The 20572-nt window shown below is 43.0% G+C and overlaps 1 protein-coding gene and 1 pseudogene across 8 annotated transcripts in view; one reads left to right on the top strand and one right to left on the bottom strand.

Annotated features, from left to right (window-relative positions):
* Window positions 1–20572, bottom strand: part of IFT88 (intraflagellar transport 88) — a 208697-nt gene that overhangs the window by 35854 nt on the left and 152271 nt on the right. For all 7 annotated transcript variants that reach the window (XM_079775667.1, XM_079775659.1, XM_079775663.1 and 4 more), the window contains one exon: window positions 12188–12254. In XM_079775667.1, the coding sequence (XP_079631793.1) occupies window positions 12188–12254 (67 nt within the window). The remainder of the gene's footprint in view (window positions 1–12187; window positions 12255–20572) is intronic.
* On the top strand, window positions 2305–7060 carry LOC307102166 (bifunctional methylenetetrahydrofolate dehydrogenase/cyclohydrolase, mitochondrial-like; annotated as a pseudogene). Its single transcript has one exon. The product of its transcript is annotated as a bifunctional methylenetetrahydrofolate dehydrogenase/cyclohydrolase, mitochondrial-like (transcript).

Genomic DNA, 20572 nt, shown 5'->3' with positions numbered 1-20572 from the left:
TGTGGCATATTTGGAGGTGGCTGAGCTGTAAACAGTCGAGATCACTTTAAGAGGGAAAGGTAAACAATAGTCTCATTGTAGAGCTGTATCCTTAGATTAGATAGCTGTCACCAGTGCTTTGGTCAAAAGGAAATTCCTGAGCCCCCTCCTGTTATGACCAAGAACATTCATGGAGAGCTGGGTGTAGAACAGGGATCAGCTAAGTCCAGTCTGTGAACCAAACCTGGCCCATCCTGTTTATGCATGTCTAGTGGGTTAACGATGGTTTAGAGACTTTTTTAATGGTTGCAGAAAAAGGCTAAAGAAGAATAATATTTTGTGACACAATGACATTTACACGACATTCAAATTTCAGTGTCTGAATATGAAGTTTTGAGACTCATCCACATCCACCCACTTATATGTTGTCTATGCTGCCTCTCACCACAGTGGCATGAGAGGACATGGCCCTTGAGTCAAAACTACCTACTGTCTGGGCCTCTATGGGAAAAGTGTGTTGAGAGAACCACTCGGCTTAGAGAACCAGTGTGCCAGAAGATAGGCCACTTGTTAGCAGATCAGACCAGCAGGGTCTGTGACACTGAATATGCTGGTGCTACCGCGATACTGCTAACTATCCTCTAATATTTATTACTAACAAAGTTACACCGTGGCGTCAAGCCTCAAAGTGCATAGCAGCCAGGGTGTCCAGCACAGTTACTCCTGAGATTTCTGTGGCGGAGTGGGTACTTACATGGGATGAAGCTGTTGGTAGTGACGCTCTTTAGAAATAAGAGCCCCAGTCCTGCCAGCTTCTGAAGGCTTTTTTCCACCCTGTACAGACTCACTCTCTTTTTCCCAGGAGATTACCTGCGTTCTATTGATTTGATTATGTGAATTGGCTGTATTCACATCGATTTTCTATCTCCCCTCCTTAGTCAGTGATCTTTTATCCCTCATATGTGGTGGGCACTGAGCATGAGCCACTGGATCCCAGAAAAACTGTGCAAAGGTATTCTAGTCAAAGAACTTGTTCACCCTTGACTATAATCTTAAAATAAAAAACTTTGATTAAAAAAATGGTTACAATGTACTTTATAAAAGATGTTCTTTAAAAAGTTGATCTTACAATGAATTTCTGTTCACTGAGTCATAATCCTCTCTAATAATAGACAAATATGCAAATTGACCATACCTCCGACACACCCACAAGCCACACCCACCATCCAATCAGAGCAAGCATGCAAATTAACCCAAACCAAGATGGCTACAGCCACAGAGAGTAAGGTTTCCTAGGTAACAGAGGAAGCCAAGCTTTCCGCCTGCCCTAGCCAGGCCTAAGCCTCCACTCAAGCTACAAAGTTTCAATTATAGAAGGTAAACAAATTCAAACAAATGGCGGCAGAATGGAGCTTGAGAGTGCAGGCCAGTGTTGCCGCCGGCAACAGGGGAAGCAAAGCTTTCCGAACACCCTGGCCGGGCCCACCCGCTTAAGGCAACAAAGTTTCAATTATAACCCCAACACAAATGGCTGCCGGCCGGCCTCGGAGGGAGCCCCAGGCTTGGCTCCACTCCAGGCTACAAAGTTTCAATTGTAGAAGGAAAATAAATTCCAGATACCAGGGCCTCCGCTTGGGTCGCCAGGGGGCGTGGCTGGCCTGCAAACCACCACAGGACCCTCGCTCAGGCCGCCCCACACCCCAAGGGAAACCCCACCTGATCCGGGACGCCCTTCAGGGCAAACCAGCTGGCCCCCACCCCTGTACCAGGCCTCTATCCTATCTAATAAAAGAGTAATATGCAGATTGATCATCACTGCAACACACAATATAGCTGCCCCCATGTGGTCAAAGATCCTGCCCCCATGTGGACACAAGATGGCCACCACAAGATGGCCAGCAGGAGAGGGCAGTTGGGAGGCACCCGGCCTGCAAGGGAGGGCAGTTGAGAGGGACCAAGCCTGCAAGGGAGGGCAGTTGGAGGTGATCAACCCTGCAGGAGAGGGCAATTAGGGGTAACCAGGCCGGCAGAGGAGGGAAGTTGGGGGCAAACAGGCTGGCAACAGAGTGGTTTAGGGGGTGATCAGGCTGGCAGGCAGAAGCGGTTAGGGGCAATCAGGAAGGCAGGCAGGCAAGCAATTGGGAGCCAGCAGTCCTGGATTGTGAGAGGGATGTCCGACTGCCCGTTTAGGCCCGATCCCACCGGGATCGGGCCTAAACGGGCAGTCGGACATCCCTCAAGGGGTCCCAGATTGGAGAGGGTACAGGCTGGGCTGAGGGACAACCCCCCTCCGTGCACGAATTTCGTGCACCGGGCCTCTAGTATCCTATAATTTTCATTATGAAATTATTTTCGGTATGAAATTGAGACATTTTTCTTAGGAAAAGTTGGCACCCAAGACATAGTAAAAATTAAGTGTAAAATGCAGCAAACCATTAAGTACACATATTAACAAAAAACAATTTTAAAATAGAACGTTAACAACACAGGATTCAAAATAAGTCAGGACTGCCACCATCATGCCAAAGGGAAGAGGCCCTCCAGGAAGGCACTCCATCTTGGGGACGGGTGCCTATGGGAAGCAGAGGTACTCCGTGGCTTCCTGGCCTTTCAATGCAGCCAGCACACGGGCGGGAGCTCGATCCACTCCCCCTGCGCACAGGCTGACTACTGAAGTTACCAATCTGGAAAGCGGAGGACACAGCTCTACTCGTGGGAGTTGACCTTTTGTGTGACATGGCTTAATTTTTCTTCTAAACTGATTGATGCTTGGCACTGAGCTGCTAAAATCTTAACTCAAAATTGTGCATTTAAAAGAGAAATACATCTTTACTTCAAGTAGTTAAAACAAGTTCATGTCATTTAAGTTAATTCTATTTTTCCCTGGCTGGCATTGCTCAGTGGTTAGAGTGGAGGTCTGTGCACTAAAGGGTCACGGGTTTAATTCCTGGTCAAGGGCACATACCTGGGTTGCAGGTTCTATCTCCTGCCTGGTTGGGCCATGTGCTGGAGGCAACCAATTGATCTCTCTCTCTCTCTCTTTCTCTGTCTCTGTCTCTCTCTTTCTCTTTCCCACTCTCTCTAAAAATCATGGAAAAAATATCCTCAGGTGAGGATTAACAACAAGAAAAAAATAAGTTAATTGTGTTTTAAAAGCAAACTAATGTACTAACAATCCTGGAATGGATATTCAAAATTCTAAACCAGATAGTACTGCCTTTCAATGGGATTTGTATCAAGTAATAATCATTAACAGTCACACTCACTCAGCACTAGCATGTGCTAGGGTAAGCACAGCCCTCTGTGGGTTGTGCGTGCAATACTTACATCACCTTGGCCGTGACAGAGCCAGGACAAGAGGCTGAGGCTGGATGACTATACACTGCCACACACTGTGGTTTTAAATGTGGTGCCCTTTCTATAGACACTCTGTCACATCTAATCCTGTAGTATCTCAGTGGAGATACAGCAGTGGTTCTCAAAGTGTGTCCCAGAACCAGCAGCATCAGCTGGGACCTTGTCAGAAGTGCAGATTCCTGGGCTCCACGGCCAGTGGGGGCATGGCTGCTTCATCCCTCCTGTCCACACTGGCCATCCGGCTGCTCCCACCCGCACAGAACTGCTGCTTCCGTCCCTGTCCTCTCCATTTCTCGGCTGTTCTAAATGAAGCTGTTGTCATTTCTGGACGGAAACTTGCCCAGCAGATCAAGCAGGAAGTGAGGCCGGAGGTGGAAGAGTGGGTGGCAGCCAGCAACCAACGGCCACACCTGAGCGTGGTTCTGGTTGGCGAGAATCCTGCAAGTCATTCCTCTGTCCCAACAAAACCAAGGCTGCTGCAGATGTGGGAATCAGCAGTGAGACAATCGTGAGACCCGCTTCAATTTCAGAGGAAGAACTGTTGAACTTAACCAATAAACTAAATAATGATGATAACGTCAATGGCCTCCTTGTTCAACTGCGGCTTCCTGAGCACATAGATGGAAGATCTGCAATGCTGTTTCTCCAGACAAGGATGTTGATGGCTTTCATGTAATTAACGTGGGGTGAATGTGTGTGGACCAGTATTCCATGTTACCGGCTACGCCATGGGGTGTGTAGGAAATAATTAAGCGAACTGGCATTCTAACCCGAAGGAAGAATGTGGTTGTAGCTGGAAGGTCCAAACATGTTGGGATGCCCATTGCAATGTTGCTACACACAGACAGGGTGCATGAACGCTCTGGAGGTGATGCCACTGTTACAATATCTCATCAATATACTCCCAAAGAGCAGCTGAAAAACATACAATTCTTGCATATATTGTGATCTCTGCTGCAGGCATTTCAAATTTGATCCCAGCAGATATGATCAAGGAAGGAGCAGCCGTCATTGATGTGGGAATAAATAGAATTCAGGATCCTATCACTGTTAAACCCAAGTTGGTTGGAGATGTGGATTTTGAAGAAGTCCGGAAAAAAGACGGTTACATCACTCCAGTCCCTGGGGGACAGTGGCGATGCTAATGAAGAATACCATTATTGCTGCAAAAAAGTTGCTGACGCTTGAAGAGCGGGTAGTACTGAAGTCTAAAGAGCTTGGAGTGGCAACTAATGAACTATTGAGTCTTCTGGGTCATGCCAGTTCAAGAGGCAAAACAGGCCAATAGAAATGCAGCATCTCTTATTTATTCTACTGACATGGTTTTAAACAATGCTTTGTATTTATTGAAAGCTTAAATGGGTGGATGCTTGTGCACATAGCTCTCCCCAGTACCTCACCAGGGATCATGCCATTATCATGCTGGGGCATGTGATCTGGCCATAAGAGGAGCTAATAGCCTGGTGGTTGCATGGGGCACACTCATATTGAGAAGGGCTGCTTTACTTTGTCAGACCACTTCAGTTACAAATTGCCTTTTCCAGGATTGCATTTCCCAAGTGCTATTCCAATAAGAGTTGATACCCACTTTTGAGTTCAACTGGTCAAACCAAAGGAAAAATGTTGCTGGAGAAAATTAGGGAAAAGGTACAAAAGAAGAAATGATAGTAATTTGTGTAGAAAAAAATTACCCTAATTTTATATTGACTGATAACCAGAAGAAAAGCTATCTGTTAATAGTATCCTGTCATTTTAAAGCTTAGTCGTTGCGAAAATGTCTGTGTGCTATTAGCCTTTCTTTTATGTGTGTTACCATTCATGAGGTCCCCTTTTGGTTTTCTGGGATTGAAAGGCTTATTTTATAAATAATTCACGTGTATTGTCATATTTGGTTTTTCCTATATCCTTAAACTTTATTGTTATTTTTTTTGTACTGATGGGGATGTCTGTATGGTTTCTTTAAACCTATTTTTGAAAAACAAAACTTGGGCTTGATAATCATTAGGGCAGTTGTATAAGTATGCAACTGCCTTTTCCACCAAAGAATTGTCAGCCTGCTGCCTGCTTTCTCTGATGTACCTATTGGCTTTCACCGATAGGTTTTTGAGAGCTTGAGTTAATATTGAATTTAATCAGACTTTCTGATTAAGTTTTTTGTTTTATTTTGTTTTTTAAATAAAATACTCTTGAATAGTATGAAAAAAAAAGAAATGCAGATTCCTGGTATATCACAGGCTGACTGACTCAGAAGTACTAGAGCTCTGTGGTCAGTTCTCAGGTGATTCTGACTAACATCTAAGAACCACTGAAGAGGAAAGGAGCTGAGGTTTACTGAGCAAATTAATAGCAAAAATCAGACTTCCAGGAGACTAGTCTGATCCACAAAAAGGACAATTTCGTAGGATCCCTGAGAATTTCAGAAATAGTTATTTTATATAAATGAATAATGATGATGTATTAGTTCTCCATGGTCCTCTGTCCTAGGCAATTCTTCAAAAATGAAGTTGCAGGCATGCATTTAAATTATTATACTTACACTAGCTTATGACTAACTTCATTTGGATTCACATAAAAATTGTCCCTTTCAGAGGGAGAAATCAAGATGGCGGCATAGGTAAACACCTGAACTGCTGCCTCTCACAACAATTTCAAAACTACAACTAAAGACAAAACAGACATCATCCAGAACCACAGGAAGGCTGGCTGAGTGGAAATTCTACAACTAGAAGGAAAGAGAAAAGCACACTGAGACTCAGAGGATCTGCGGAAGGCAGAGGTACCGAAGTGCGCGTGTGGAGAGGGCTGGCAACTGAGTACGTGGCTGGCTTTCTCAAACAGGAGGGAGACAAAAGCTCACAACTGCTCTGAACTCCAGTTCCAGGCGAGACTCTGGGGACCCAGACAATTCAGGGAGAAACTGGACTGTCTGGCAGCGGGTGAAACTCGAGGGCGGCTTTCTCTCAGAGGTGCTTGCAGCGATTACCGCAGAACACTGAGACCCAGGGGCCTCTTAGGGCAGGGCTGACGGGAAGCGATTGCTGTCTGCTCCGCCCTGAGACTCCGCCCCATCCAAGCTGAGCACAGAGGCTTTTGCAACTCTTGTCTCATAAGGGTGTCTCCAGCACAGAAGTTCTCCCAGCGTAGACACAGCTGATCCTCACAGCCAATTGGCCTGGAGGTCAATTCCTCCCAGTGATACCAACAACAATCAAGGCTTAACTACAGCAAGACTGTGCACACAGCCCACAAAGGGGTGCACCAAGAGTGTCCACCTCAGGTAACTGGGGAGGCTGAGCCACTGGGCCCTATAGGACACCTAGCACACAAAGCCACTCTATCAACTCAGGGAAGCTGCCAAAATGCGGAGACAAAGAAACATGTCACAAATGAAAAAAATGGAGGAAAGCAAAGGACTGGATATAGAGTTCAAAACCAGGGTTATAAGGTTACTCAAAATCTTCTAGAAACCACCAATAAATTTAGTGAGACCCTCGAGGGTATGAAAAAGGACCAACTAGAAACGAAGCATACACTGACTGAAATAAAGAATAATATACAGAGATCCAACAGCAGACTAGAGGATCGCAAGAATCAAGTCAAAGATTTGAAATACAAAGAAGCAATAAAAAACCCAACTGGAAAAGAAAAAAGAATCTAAAAATATGAAGATAGTGTAAGGAGCCTCTGGGACAACTTCAAGTGTACCAACATCCGAATTATGGGGGTGCCAGAAGAAGAGAGAGAGCAAGATACTGAAAACCTATTTGAAGAAATAATGACAGAAAACTTCCCCCACCTTGTGAAAGAAATAGACATACAAGTCCAGGAAGCGCAAAGAACCCCAAACAAAAGGAATCCAAAGAGGACCACACCAAGACACATCATAATTAAAATGCCAAGAGCAAAAGACAAAGAGAGAATCTTACAAGCAGCAAGAGAAAAACAGTTAGTTACCTACAAGGGAGCACCCATATGACTGTCAGCTGATTTCTCAACAGAAACTATGCAGGCCAGACGGGAGTGGCAAGAAATATTCAAAGTGATGAATAGCAAGAACCTACAACCAACCAAGATTACTCTACCCAGCAAAGCCATCATTCAGAATTGAAGGTCAGATAAAAAGCTTCACAGATAAGAAAAAGCTAAAGGAGTTCATCAGCGCCAAACCAGTATTATATGAAATGCTGAAGGGTATTCTTTAAGAAGAGGAAGAAGAAGGAAAAGGTAAAGATAAAAATTATGAACAACAAATACATATGTATCAACAAGTGAATCTAAAAATCAAGTGAATAAAAAATATGATGACCAGAATAAACTGGTGAATATAGTAGCATCAGGGGCATAGAAAGGGAGTGGACTGACAATTCTCGGGGGGAAAGGGGTGTGGGGGGTACGGGAAGAGACTGGACAAACATCGTTCACCTATGGATGAGGACGGGGGGGGGGGGGCGGGGAAGGATAAGGGCAAAGGGTGGTGTGGGAACCGGGTGGAGGGGAGCTTTGGGGGGAAAAAGATGAACGATTGTAATACTCAGAACAATAAAGATTTATTTTTTAAAAATCGTCCCTTTCTCCTAACTGCACTGTGCATCTAATCCAGGCTGAAGGGCCAAATATTTCCATGTTAAGCTATAAATGTGCAAGTCTACGTTTTACAGGTTAGAGGTGGGAGATGGGTGAGATCGGGGCTCCCTTTACATAGAGGTTTGTCCTAGAAATTCCTGAATGGCACGTGGGTAAGTGACAACCATGCATAGGGACTGCTGCTGGTGTGGGAGTGGGGGAGCCTGCAGAGGGACAGCTGCTGAGGATGGGGTGCTGGGGGGGCACAGGAAAAAGAGAGGAGACAGTGAGAGGGGTCCACAGCATGGTTTACACAGACTTCAAAGGCAGGGAGAGCCTTGCCCTGGGCCTGTGCTGAGAACTGGAGAAAGGAGGCAGAAAACATGATTCCAGTCGTCAAAAGTGGCCCTCCAACTGGGCTTCAGGATGAGGGAAGAAGTAAGGAACAAAAAGGCAAATGGGGGCAGGGAGAAAGTGGGCAAGTCCCCTGGGAAGGAACTGTTTAGTGCCTTCAACTTATGCCAAGGAACTGGGAACATGAAAACCGGCTTGTAAAAATGCCTCCAAACCACAGTTTCTACTCCAAAGTGCCCTCATGTGAGAATAAAATTTATTTATGCACTTGAACTGACTATTTGTGCTGGACTGAAGAGGACTGGAGCAGAGAGAAGAAATCTTATTTACGAAGAACAAGAACAAGCAACAGTGGGGAGGCCAAGACCAGGAGGTGACTTTCTAACAGACGCCTCTCTCTGCACACAGGGGCAGACAAGGCAGCTCACCTTTCCTACACATCAGTCTGGGCTTCACCGACCTCCGGACTGAGGAGGAGTCTGGGCCTGTTTTGTTCTGAGGCACAGCATGCCTCCATTAGTATTAGGGAAAGGCCACCGAGGGAGGCTGGCAGACCTGTGTGTCAGAGGACTTGGAACTTGGTGGCCCCTGAAGTGCAGCTTGACCCTTCTGATGTTTCTGAGAGGCGGACATTGGAGTTGGCCCGGGAGTACTTTCTCAGGGTTCTGGTTAGGCCCCAACCTGCTCAACAGTTCTAGGCCTGCCCTGGCACCCTGTTAGGAGGTCCTGATGTTACTGAAACAGATTTTCAAAGTGAAGACATTGGGGTAACTTAGGCTCAGGTTAGGGATTAACACTGGAGACATTTCATGAGTTACCAGGGAAGGCTGAGAACATCCCATAAGGCTGCTGCTGCTATTTTGGGAGAGACTGGTTGGTGACTGACTCTGAACTTAAGATTTTTAGAGGATGTGCAGGATACTTAGAGGATGGTGAATCTGGTCCCAGAATGTTAGTAAATAATTAATACTTCCATAGGTGTTACTCAAAACAATTATTCCTTAATGGGACACTCAACTTCAAAAGAGCTCATATCAAGATGGCCTGCTTTCTAAAAGCAAGCATGAACCAGCAGCAGCAAGTGGGTCTGGTGGCCTTCCAGAGGTTCTTTCATGGAAGCAGAGTGCCTGGTCTGCTGACTTTGCGGCCATTCAGAACATCTTTGGTAATATAGGTCCATGATTCCTCATCTACAATTCCAAATAAAGAGGTCTGAAAGCTATGTGTTCATGTGGCAGTATGTAAACTTCCTGGACATAAAACCTAACTTGCCCTGAAGCAATTTTTAGCCACTATCTATCCTAAATGTGAATATTCATGTTTCACTGAATTAGTACTTTATTTAGTGATGAGGTGTTCCTATGGGAACTAGATGCTATATAGCTAATGCACCCCATTACTTTTTAAACTCCAAAAAATGCTGAATTCAATGGCATACTTGGCCCCAAAGGCTTGGATAGGGGCCGTGGGCCCGGATTGCTGTCTTTGGCTTAAAGGCAATTGTAGGGGCCTGTTTCTTAGACCCAGGACGCAGCTAAATCCAACCCAAACAGCCAAAGGAATATGGTAAAACAGGAGTGGGGTTGGGTTAGGGACAAAACGGAGTTATATCTGAGGGCTAGGGGACATATGACAATATCAGTGTCCATCACGACCAGGAGTCGGACAAGACAGGAGTCGGCTGCTCCTTGAGGTGGTAGCCCCTTTGCACTCCCAGGATGCAGGTTCTGGGCTCCTGTGACCTGAGGGCTAACTGGTCAGGACTCTGAGGTTCAGTGGGAGGAGCTGGACTGATCCTTAGAGAGTCAGGCTGTCTCACTAGAACTAGAGGCACTGATGACTACTAGTAAACGCCTAATGTACTTAGTGAAGCAGAGCTCTAATTTCTACAGAGTCTTTGTTCCCAGTCTCAAGTCCTGAATCTTGGAAGACACACGTGCTTTTGTTGTGGCAGCACCCTCATCACTAGAACCTTGTGTGTCTTTCCAGTTAGATTAGAATTTTCTTTTAAAAAAAATATATTTTATTGATTTTTTACAGAGAGGAAGGGAGAGGCACAGAGAGCTAGAAACATCGATGAGAGAGAAACATTGATTGGCGGCCTTCTGCACACTCCCTACTGGGGATGTGCCCACAACCAAGGTACATCCCCTTGACTGGAATCGAACCTGGGACCCTTCAGTCCGCAGGCCGCCGCTCTATCCACTGAGCCAAACCGGTTAGGGCTAGATTAGAATTTTCTTGAGCACAGGGGCCACCATTGTATTCATTCCTGTGATCTTGGCACTGAGCACAGTGTTGGGCACTGAGAATGTATCCAGTAAATGTTTGTGAGTAAATGAAAGGCCCGCCTATCTAAGGGTCACACCTTGCTTTGTCCTGACTCCTAGATCAGAGACAGATATGCAGCTGGGCAGTTGCATGGACCTATGTATGACCATGCTAAGGAGGGATGTGAGAGAATGGAGCTGTATTTATTGGTCACATTTAGCATTTATTTTTCCAATAGTTTATTTAAAACCACCAAATTTCTACTAAGTTTAACTTAAACTATCCCCAAAGCAGAGGGAGAAGCTAGATTTTGTTGATGGGAAAAAGAGAAGGAAGACTTGCCAAAAAACCTTCTTATTAAGTAACTAGAGGCCCGGTGCATGAAATTCATGCACGGGAGGGGGTCCCCTCAGCCCAGCCTGCACCCTCTCCAATCTGAGACCCCTCGGGGGATGTCTGACTGCCGGTTTAGGCCCGATCCTGGAGATTGGGCCTAAACCGGGCATTGGACATCCCTCTCACAATCTGGGACTGCTGGCTCCTAACTGCTCATCTGCCTGCCTGCCTGATCGCCCCTAACTGCCCCCCCCTGCCAGCCTGATCACCCCTAACTGCCCTCCCCCCCCCGCCGCTGGCCTGGTCGCACCCAACTGCCCCCCCCACTTGCCTTGTCACCCCTAACTGCCCCCCCTGCTGGCCTGGTTGCCCCTTATTGCCCTCCCTGCCAGCCTGGTCACCCTCAACTGCTGCCCCCTGCTGGCCTGTCGCCTCCAACTGCCCCCATGCCAGCCTGGGTGCCCCACACAGCCTGCTGTTCAGTCGTTCGGTCATTCCTCACTAACCCCCCTGCCGGCCTGGTCGCCCCATGCAGCCTGCTGTTCGGTCGTCTGTCTGGTCGTTTAGGTCGTGATGGCCCCTGGCTTTTTATATATTAGGATGATGTCACGAGCAGTTACAGAGTCAAGGAATTTGGAGATGCAAACAACTTAGGAAATCACCTAAATCCTACAGCATTTACGTGGTTGCTCCAGAGACACATGGTTGTCATGATGAAGACTGGAACAAGAACCATGTCCCCGAGTTCCCAGACTGGCACTGTTTCTACACTGAAAGTGGAACTGAAGACCTGAGACTGTCTGCATTTTATAAGACCATCTTACTCCTCATGGTACTTCCTCAAAATGTAAATTTTAAACATCACACAGTAAAGCCTCATTAGGGTGGACATCTACAATAATTTATCCAACCCGAACTTGTTTGTTATGCTATTAGCAGAAACAGTGGCCAGGCAGCTCAATTGGTTAGAGTGTCATGCCGATATGCCAAGGTTGAGGGTTTAATCCCCACTCAGGACACATAAAAATATCAATCAATAAATGCATAAGTAAGTGGAACAACCAACCAATGTTTCTCTTTCTCTAAAATCAATAAAAAAAAACAATTAAAAAAAGAACTAAAATAACTAACATTTATACTTAATTTATATATCAGACTGACTGCCTACAAATTAGAATAAGTGAGGTTTAACTGTGTATACAACACACACACACACACACACACACACACACACACACACTGACAAAGGACATTTTTGGATTGTTTCAAAATGTTTCCAGAAGCCCCTGTACTAATCCACAACTTCAAGATGACAGAAAAAACTTACCACTGCCAGCACTACCCTCTCTCTTGCCGCGGGAACCTCCGGGGCCATCTCTGCCAGACTTTATGCGCTAGAACAAGAAGATGAGTTTAAAAGAATAACTCACATTTCTTCAAAGTTGAATATAACTAAATGTTGATTTTTACATTAACATTACTATGTAACTCTGAAGACTTATTGCTCCTGAATTGGTTCTATAGGAATAAGGACTATGTTGTGTAACTCAGAGATTCAAAGCCTGCCCTCTAACACGCTGAGTGACCAGTCCTTGTCACACTCAAGTGGCACTTATACTTCAAACTGCAGTGAAATCTCTGCTTATACAAACATCCTAAAAACCAAATATTCTCTTTTTAAAAAATATGTTTTTATTGATTTTAGAGAGAGAGGAAGGGAGAGGGGTAGACAGAGAGACAGAAACATTGATGAGAATGAAACATCAATCTGCTGCCTCCTGCATGCCCCCTATTGGAGATCGAGCCCCAACTGGCTCGATTTTAGGACCTTTTGGTTCATGGGTTGATGCTCAACCACAAAGCAACACCAGCCAGACCCCAAATATTCTCTTGATGGGGAAGTTCAGGTTTAAACACAATAGTTTGGAATGGAGGGTGGGTAGAAGGGAAGAAAATCTATTAAAAGGCTATTTCCTGTCTTGTTCTACTCTATAATGGTTGGACCTAAACTATTACAGGGATAAACGCCTCTGCTGTGAGCACGGCCATCTTGTGATGACATGAGGCATGACGCCACCTAGGCTATTATTAGTATAGATTGCTTTGTATTTTGCTTAAGTTTTAGAATTTTTTTAAAAAGAGGAAAGCCTTTAAAAATATTTTTATTGCCCTAGCTCGTTTGGCTCAATGGATGGAGCGTCTGCCTGCGGACTGAAAGGTCCTGGGTTTGATTCCGGTCGAGGGCACATACCTGGGTTGCGGGCTCGATCCCCAGTGTGGGGCGTGGAGGAGGCAGCCGGTCAATGATTTTATCTCTCATCATTGATGTTTCTATCTCTCTCTCCCCTCCCTCACCTTTCCTCTCTGAAATCAATAAAAATATATTTTAAAAAATACTTTCATTGATTTTTAGAGCAAGAGAAAGGAAGAGGGACAGAGAGACAGAAACATCGATGATAAACATTATTGATCGGCTGCCTCCTGCACACCCCCTACTGGGGATCGAGCCCACAACCTGGCATGTGCTCCGACCAGAATAAAACTAGTAACCTCTTGGTTCATGGGCTGAGGTTAAACCACTGAGCTACACTGGCTGGGCAAGTGTTAGAATTTTTATATCAACACGAATATGCCTCAAGTCGCACTTTGACTGGTGTGAGGCAGGCCCCGACAGCAGGTAAAAGAAGCGGCTTTGGAATAATAACTGACAAAATGATTCTCATCACAGCAAAACTAAAATGTGAGGGAAGGAGCCACATAATGGAACACAGATCAGAAAGTGACAAAGGTCTACATTTGTTGACACAGAAAGCTGTCCATGTTATTTTGGGGAAAACATATGGGGGTTATAAGCCAATATTTTTGTAAAAATTCAATTTTTGTAAAAAAAAAAAGTCCCATTAAAAATATATGTATTGTTATGCTTGTGTATATTTGTAAAATGCCCAGGAAGATATATACTAAAATGCTAGTGTTCTGAAAGTGCTAGAATGGATGATTTTCACATATTTCTTTATACATTTTTATTTGAATTAAAATATTACTTACAAGAGTAATCTACCTGACTTTTTAAAAGAATGTTTATTTTTTAATAATATACTAAAAGTTGACATTCTTATTCTGAAAAAATATGCCATTTCCATTTTGAAAAAAAAAGAGAGAAGGTACAAAAAAAGTAATGTAGATACAAATAAAATAATGGGACAAATTAAAAATCAGGCATTGAGAGTAAGAAAAATTTTTTCCTTTGACATCTACTGTTCAATATGAGCATATGACTGTTGTATGTCTTCTACTACTATTCTGGAATGGGAATAAAACCAGAGCCTTACACATTCTCCTCAGAGTGGAGGGTGAAAACCTGCCACCCCACCAACTGTTACCTGTCCTTGATGAAGTGAGCAGAACTCAAGGTTGAGGGCTGACAAACTTGCATACCAATTTCATGTTTCTGACATCCAAGTGCATGATCATTTTTCTAGTGATGCCAATGACAGATTGAGACAAAAAATTAACTGCACCACAGATTGTTGAGAAGCTGATCTAGAATACTCTTCCAATATTACAGCCAATGAGAAAGGTCAGAAGGAACAACGGTCCCTTCCAAGTCTCAGAGCTGGCCAATGGTCACGCCAGGAGAGAAGCCAGGATCCTGTCCACCACACTTGCACTTATCACAGAAAACTTAGGTACTTGTCCAATAGAACAAGTAGCAGTTAGTTGTTTCCTAGTTAAGGATTCCTAAGAAGATTGGCTCTGACTTCAAATTCAAGAGAAAACTCCAAAAGAATGCATGGACCTGGCTGTAACTTCCTGTACTCAGACCTCTGTGCACACTTCTTTGTAGAGATCTCTATACCTGCTTCAACACTCGCTCCTCCAGGAATGATCTCTGAGTCCTCCTCTGAAGCTGAACCCCTCCATCTCTATTCCCACAGCTCGTTTCCCTAACATGCCCCAGGACCCTGGAAGAGGACCTGGTGTTCATCTTGCACTCCCATGTTACGAACACCTTCAGCATGTGGCTGACTCTTATACATCACTGTGTCTTCCACAGAGCACGGCATTGTGATAAATGTTTCCTGAGAGGAGGTATGAGGACTAACACAAGGCAATGCATGAAGACACTGACATCAATGGCCTTTAATAAAAGAAGTGATTAGGAATTTACACCTGAAAAATGTAACTAATGCTCAAATTACTATGAATTTGATATCAACGATGCATATTTTCTTCCACATTTTTGTAGACTTTGTAAATGCATTAATGCATAAAATATGCAAGACGTTCTTGTAGCTTTCATTAAATACATAAACTTTAAAGCCATGCCTTTATGAGATCTTATTACTAAACTAGAGGCCCTGCACTTGGGGCGGGGGGTCCCTCACCCCGGCCTGCACCCTCTCGCAGTCTGGGAGCCCTCAGGGGATGTCCGACTGATGGCTTAAGCCTGCTCTCCAGCAGTCAGACATCCTTAGTGCTGCTGCAGAGGCGGGAGAGGCTACTGCCACTGCTGCTGTGCTTGCCAGCTGTGAGCCCGGCTTCTGGGTGAGCGGTGCTCCCCCTGTGGGAGCACACTGACCACCAGGGGGCAGCTCCTGCATTGAGCGTCTGCCCCTGGTGGTTGGTGTGTGTCATAGCAACTGGTTGCTCTGCCGTTCTGTCAATTTGCATATTAGCCTTTTATTGTATAGGATCTCTTTTCTTTTAGAAAATATAACCTGCTCAAATAGATGTATACCTATTTTTATGCTTTTTGATACAATTTAAACTTGAGGATAAATACCAACTACATTTTATATTAGTTTTGAATGTCATGTGATATTTTGGACAAAAGAAAGCATTTATTGAAATTGTTTGCTGATTTCTTTGGGGAGAAAATAGCAAATATTAGAACAGAATTTCTCTATTTCAATATTTTGAGAATTCAGAAATTTGATTTTTAAAATGGAATGAATTGCTAAAGTACTATTTTTGGACTAGCAATGAAAACTTCCTGTGTTCTGTAAATTATTTCTTTATCCATTTTCTTTTGCCTCTTAATAATTTCCTTTTGTTGTCTAATCCTCTTTAGAATTTTAGCTGACATTTTTATCCTTTTCATATTTAAAACAGTGTCATCACTTCCTGCTCTTCCCATTTTGCTCTTTCCCAAAGAGTCAAGTTTGGCAGGAACAAGAACCTCTCTTAAAACACAATACTGCTGTGGGGCCCAGTGTCCAAACAGGGTAGAGCGACTCCTGCCTGGCCCACTAGCCTGTGTCTGGAATCACTTCCTGCTGGCACGAATGAATTGCTTCTTACTCATAATGTGATCCCTCAACAACAAATGTGAGAACAGTCTTCTTTTCCATAATAGTTCCAGGAAGACGACGAATTTCTCTCTGAATTACTCTATATAAACAACCTTCTGGCTTTAACATCTTAAAAGAGGCATTAGGGGCTCAGGGAGACACATTAATCCTGATCCAAATAAACCTGAATCAATTTATCTTTCTTTCTTAGGCCTATACAAATTCTTTTCCATTTGAAAAATTTAAAAACATTCATGGCCTGATTTATTTTATGTCTACACCCCTCCTTTTAAATCAGATTCCATATCCTGAGCTGTTTTACTTATTTATTTATTTATTTATTTATTTATTTATTTATTTATTTATTTTTATTATCTGCAAGGTGACCCTTTGGGAGCATAAACTACACTAGTGCTTCTCAGACTTTGGTTAATATAAAAATTATCTGGAGAATTATTTTAAAAAGCACATACGCAGATTTTTGGATCAATACCCAGAGACTGTAATTCTGGAGTAGCGTTTGGGTAGGTCTGGGCTGGGGCCCAAAAGTTTGTAAATCTAACTAGTGTCCAGATGATTCTGAAGCTCTACTTGTCCACAGACCACACTTGATTAGCACTGTTCTGAGACCCTAACTTCTATGGTAAGTTGATGGCAAGGTACATTTTGATCTAATCCATGGCACAAATTAGCAACTTTGCTGGATGCAGAATAAATAAGGACTGTATACAACTAAAAATGATGACTTGTATCACTCTCTTTCTCTGCTCTTCCTAAGGTGTCAGACACAGTGTTAGGAGACAGGATTTGAATCTCAGGTCTGCCCCCAATACCTTGTGACCTGCAGAAAGTTACTAGCCATTATAGGACTCAGTTTCCTTACCTGTAAAAAACAGTAATAATCACACCATACCCAACACCATAGGATTATCGGGGTGATCACAGTAGTTGAGGCATGTAAATTGCTTAGAACAATGCCTGCACTTAACCATGAAATAAATAAATGTTAGCTGTCATTATTAAAGTAGAATGAAAGGAAAACCTGTCATCAAAAGATAGCTGACATCATTCAGGAGGTTATCAGGCTCTTGACTTCTATTTCTCCCTGCTGCCAAACTGCTGCCATTATCAGCCTCCCAGAGGAGAGACAGGGATAGACACTGGGCATCAATTCTGTCTTCTTTAAGCAGCTCCAGGTAACGGCTCCAGGTGATTACTACAATATCCCTGGTTTCTATTACATGGCTATTTCACTAATGACTCAAGTTAGCAACATGGAAGAGTTCTCCTACAACTAATCACAGAGGCCAATATAGCTTCAGCAAGAAGCACCTCAAAATCATACATAGATAGGATGGTGAAAGCCTGGGGTGGAGGGCTGGCTAGAAGAGGTCAATGGGGAAAAAAGAGGACATATGTAGTACTTTCAGCAATAAAGATTTGTTTTTAAAAAAATTAGACATAGAAAGCTACCAAGTATAAAAAAGACATGCACCTGTCTAACAATGTGGAAATGTTTAAAGAAATCAAGATAGATATAGATATAGATATAGAGATAGATAGATATAGATAGAGAGCTATAGATATATAAAAGCCTAAGTAACCCTTACAACTGGTCGACCAGTCGCTATGATGTGCACTGACCACCAGGGGGCAGATGCTCAATGCAGGAGCTGCCCTCTGGTGGTCAGTGTGCTCCCACAGCCAACCCCCATGGCCAACCAATCTCCCCAGTCCTTCTGAGATTCCGCACTCTGTTCCATGCCTCCATGTCTCTGGATCCACTCCGTTCATCTGTTTATTTTGTTACTTAGATTCCACACATGAGTGCGATCATGTGATACTTGTCTTTCTCTGACTGACATTTCACTCAGCATGATACTTTCCAGGTTTCTCCATGCTGTCTCAAAGGGTAAGAGATTATTATTTTTTACTGCTGCATAGTATTCCATGGTAGAAATGTACCGCAGCTTTTTTATCCACTCATCTACTGATGGGCACTTGGGCTGTTTCCAGATTAGCTATTGTAAATTGTGCTGCTATGAACATAGGGGTGAATACATTCTTTCTGATTGGTGCTTCGGGTTTCTTAGGCTACATTCCTAGAAGTGGGATCCCTGGGTTAAATGGCAGTTCCATTTTTAATTTTTTGAGGAAAATCCATAGTGTTTTCCACAGTGGCTGCACCAGTCTGCATTCCCACCAGCCGTGTATGAGGGTTCCCTTTTCTCCATGTCCTTGCCAGCACTTACCATTTGTTGATGGTAACCGTTATGACAGGTGCGAGATGGTACCTCATTGTCATTTTGATTTGTATCTCTCGGATGATTAGTGACTTTGAACATTTTTTTCTTATGTCTCTTGGCCTTCTGTATATCCTCTTTGGCAGGTGTCCTCAAACTACGGCCCGCGGGCCACATGCGGATGTTTTTGCCGTTTTGTTTTTTTACTTCAAAATAAGATATGTGCAGTGTGCATAGGAATTTGTTCATAGTTTTTTTTAAACTATAGTCCGGCCCTCCAACGGTCTGAGGGACAGTGAACTGGCCCCCTGTTTAAAAAGTTTGAGGAGCCGAAACCGGTTTGGCTCAGTGGATAGAGCGTCGGCCTGCGGACTGAAGGGTCCCAGGTTCGATTCCGGTCAAGGGCGTGTGCCTTGGTTGCGGGCACATCCCCAGTAGGGGTTGTGCAGGGGGCAGCTGATCGATGTTTCTCTATCATCGATGTTTCTAGCTCTCTATCCCTCTCTCTTCCTCTCTGTAAAAAATCAATAAAATATATTAAAAAAAAAAGTTTGAGGACCCCTGCTCTTTGTAGAAGTGTCTATTTAGGTCCTTTGCCCATTTTTTAAATTGAATTGTTTATCTTCCTTTTGTTAAGTATGAGTTCCTTATATATTTTGGGTATTAACCCTTTATCAGATGTATCATTGGCAAATATGTTCTCCCTTTTCATTTGGATGCTGGTTTCTTTTGCTGTGCAGAAGCTTTTTTATTTTGATGTAATCCCATTTGTTTATTTTCTCCCTGGTTTCCTTTACCCTAGGATATGTTATCAGTAAATATATTGCCTGATATTTTGCTGTCAATGATTTCTTCTAAAATTTTTATGGTTTCACAACTTACATTTAAGTTTTTTTCCCCCATTTTGAGTTTATTTGTATGTATGGTGTAAGTTTGTGATCTAGTTTCTTTCTTTCTTTTCTTTTTGATGTATCTGTCCAATTTTCCCAACACCAATTATTGAAGAGACTGTCTTTACTTTTACTCCATTGTATTCTCTTGCCTGTTTTGTCATATGGTAATTAAGCATCATGGCTTGGGTTGATTTCTGGGTTCTCCATTCTGTCCCATTGATCTATGGACCTGCTCTTATGCCAGTATCAGGTTGTTTTGAGTACAGTGGCTTTGTAGTATAACTTGATATCTGGTATTGTGATTCCTCCAACTTTGTTCTTCTTTCTCAGGATTGCTACAGCTATTCGGAGTCTTTTTTGGCTCCATATAAATTTTTGGAATATTTGTTCTAGATCTGTGAAATATCTTGTTGGTATTCTAATAGGGATTGCATTGAATCTGTAGATTGCTTTGGGTCATATGGACATTTTAATGATATTGATTCTACCAATCCAGGAACATGGTATATTCTTCCACTTGTTTATATCTTCCTCTATGTCTTTTTTCAATGTCCTGTTTTTTGAGTACATGTCTTTTACCTCATTGGTTAATTCCTAAGTAACTTAATTTTTTTGTTGCAATGGTAAATGGGATTGTGTGTTTTGTGTTTTTTGTTTGTTTGTTTGTTTTTAGTTTTTCTTTCTGAGAGACTGTTATTGGTGTATAAAAATGCCATCAATTTCTGGGTGTTAATTTTGTATCCTGCTACATTGCCAAATTCATTTACTAAAACTAGTAGTTTTTTGTGGACTCTTTAGTATTTTCTATGTACAATATCATGTCAATAATGTCACTTTTACTTCCTCCTTTCCAATTTGGATTTCTTTTCTGTTTTCTTCTTGTCTGAGCACTGTGGCTAGAACTTTTAGTAATGTGTTGAATAAGAATGGTGAAAGCAGACTTCCCAATCTTTTCCCTGTTCTTAGGGGGAATGTTTTTAGTTTTTGTCCACTGTGTATGATGTTGGCTGTAGGTTTGTCATTGATGGCCTTTATTATGTTGAGGTATATTCTCTCTATCCCACTATGATGAGAGTTTTTATAAAAAATAGGTGTTGGATTTTGTCAAATGCTTTTTCTGCATATACTGATATGATTATGTGATTTTTGTCTTTCAATTTTGTTTATGTGATGTATCACATTTATTGTTTTGGGAATATTTTATCAGCTTTGCATCTCTGTAATAAATCTCACTTGGTATGATCTTTTTAATATATTGCTGGATCTGATATGCTAATATTTT

Source organism: Cnephaeus nilssonii (genome assembly GCF_951640355.1).
Source record: "Cnephaeus nilssonii genome assembly, chromosome: 6".
Taxonomy (NCBI): Eukaryota; Metazoa; Chordata; class Mammalia; order Chiroptera; family Vespertilionidae; genus Cnephaeus; species Cnephaeus nilssonii.
Note: the sequence above shows the minus strand (reverse complement) of the source record. Positions and strands in the feature narration are given on the sequence as shown.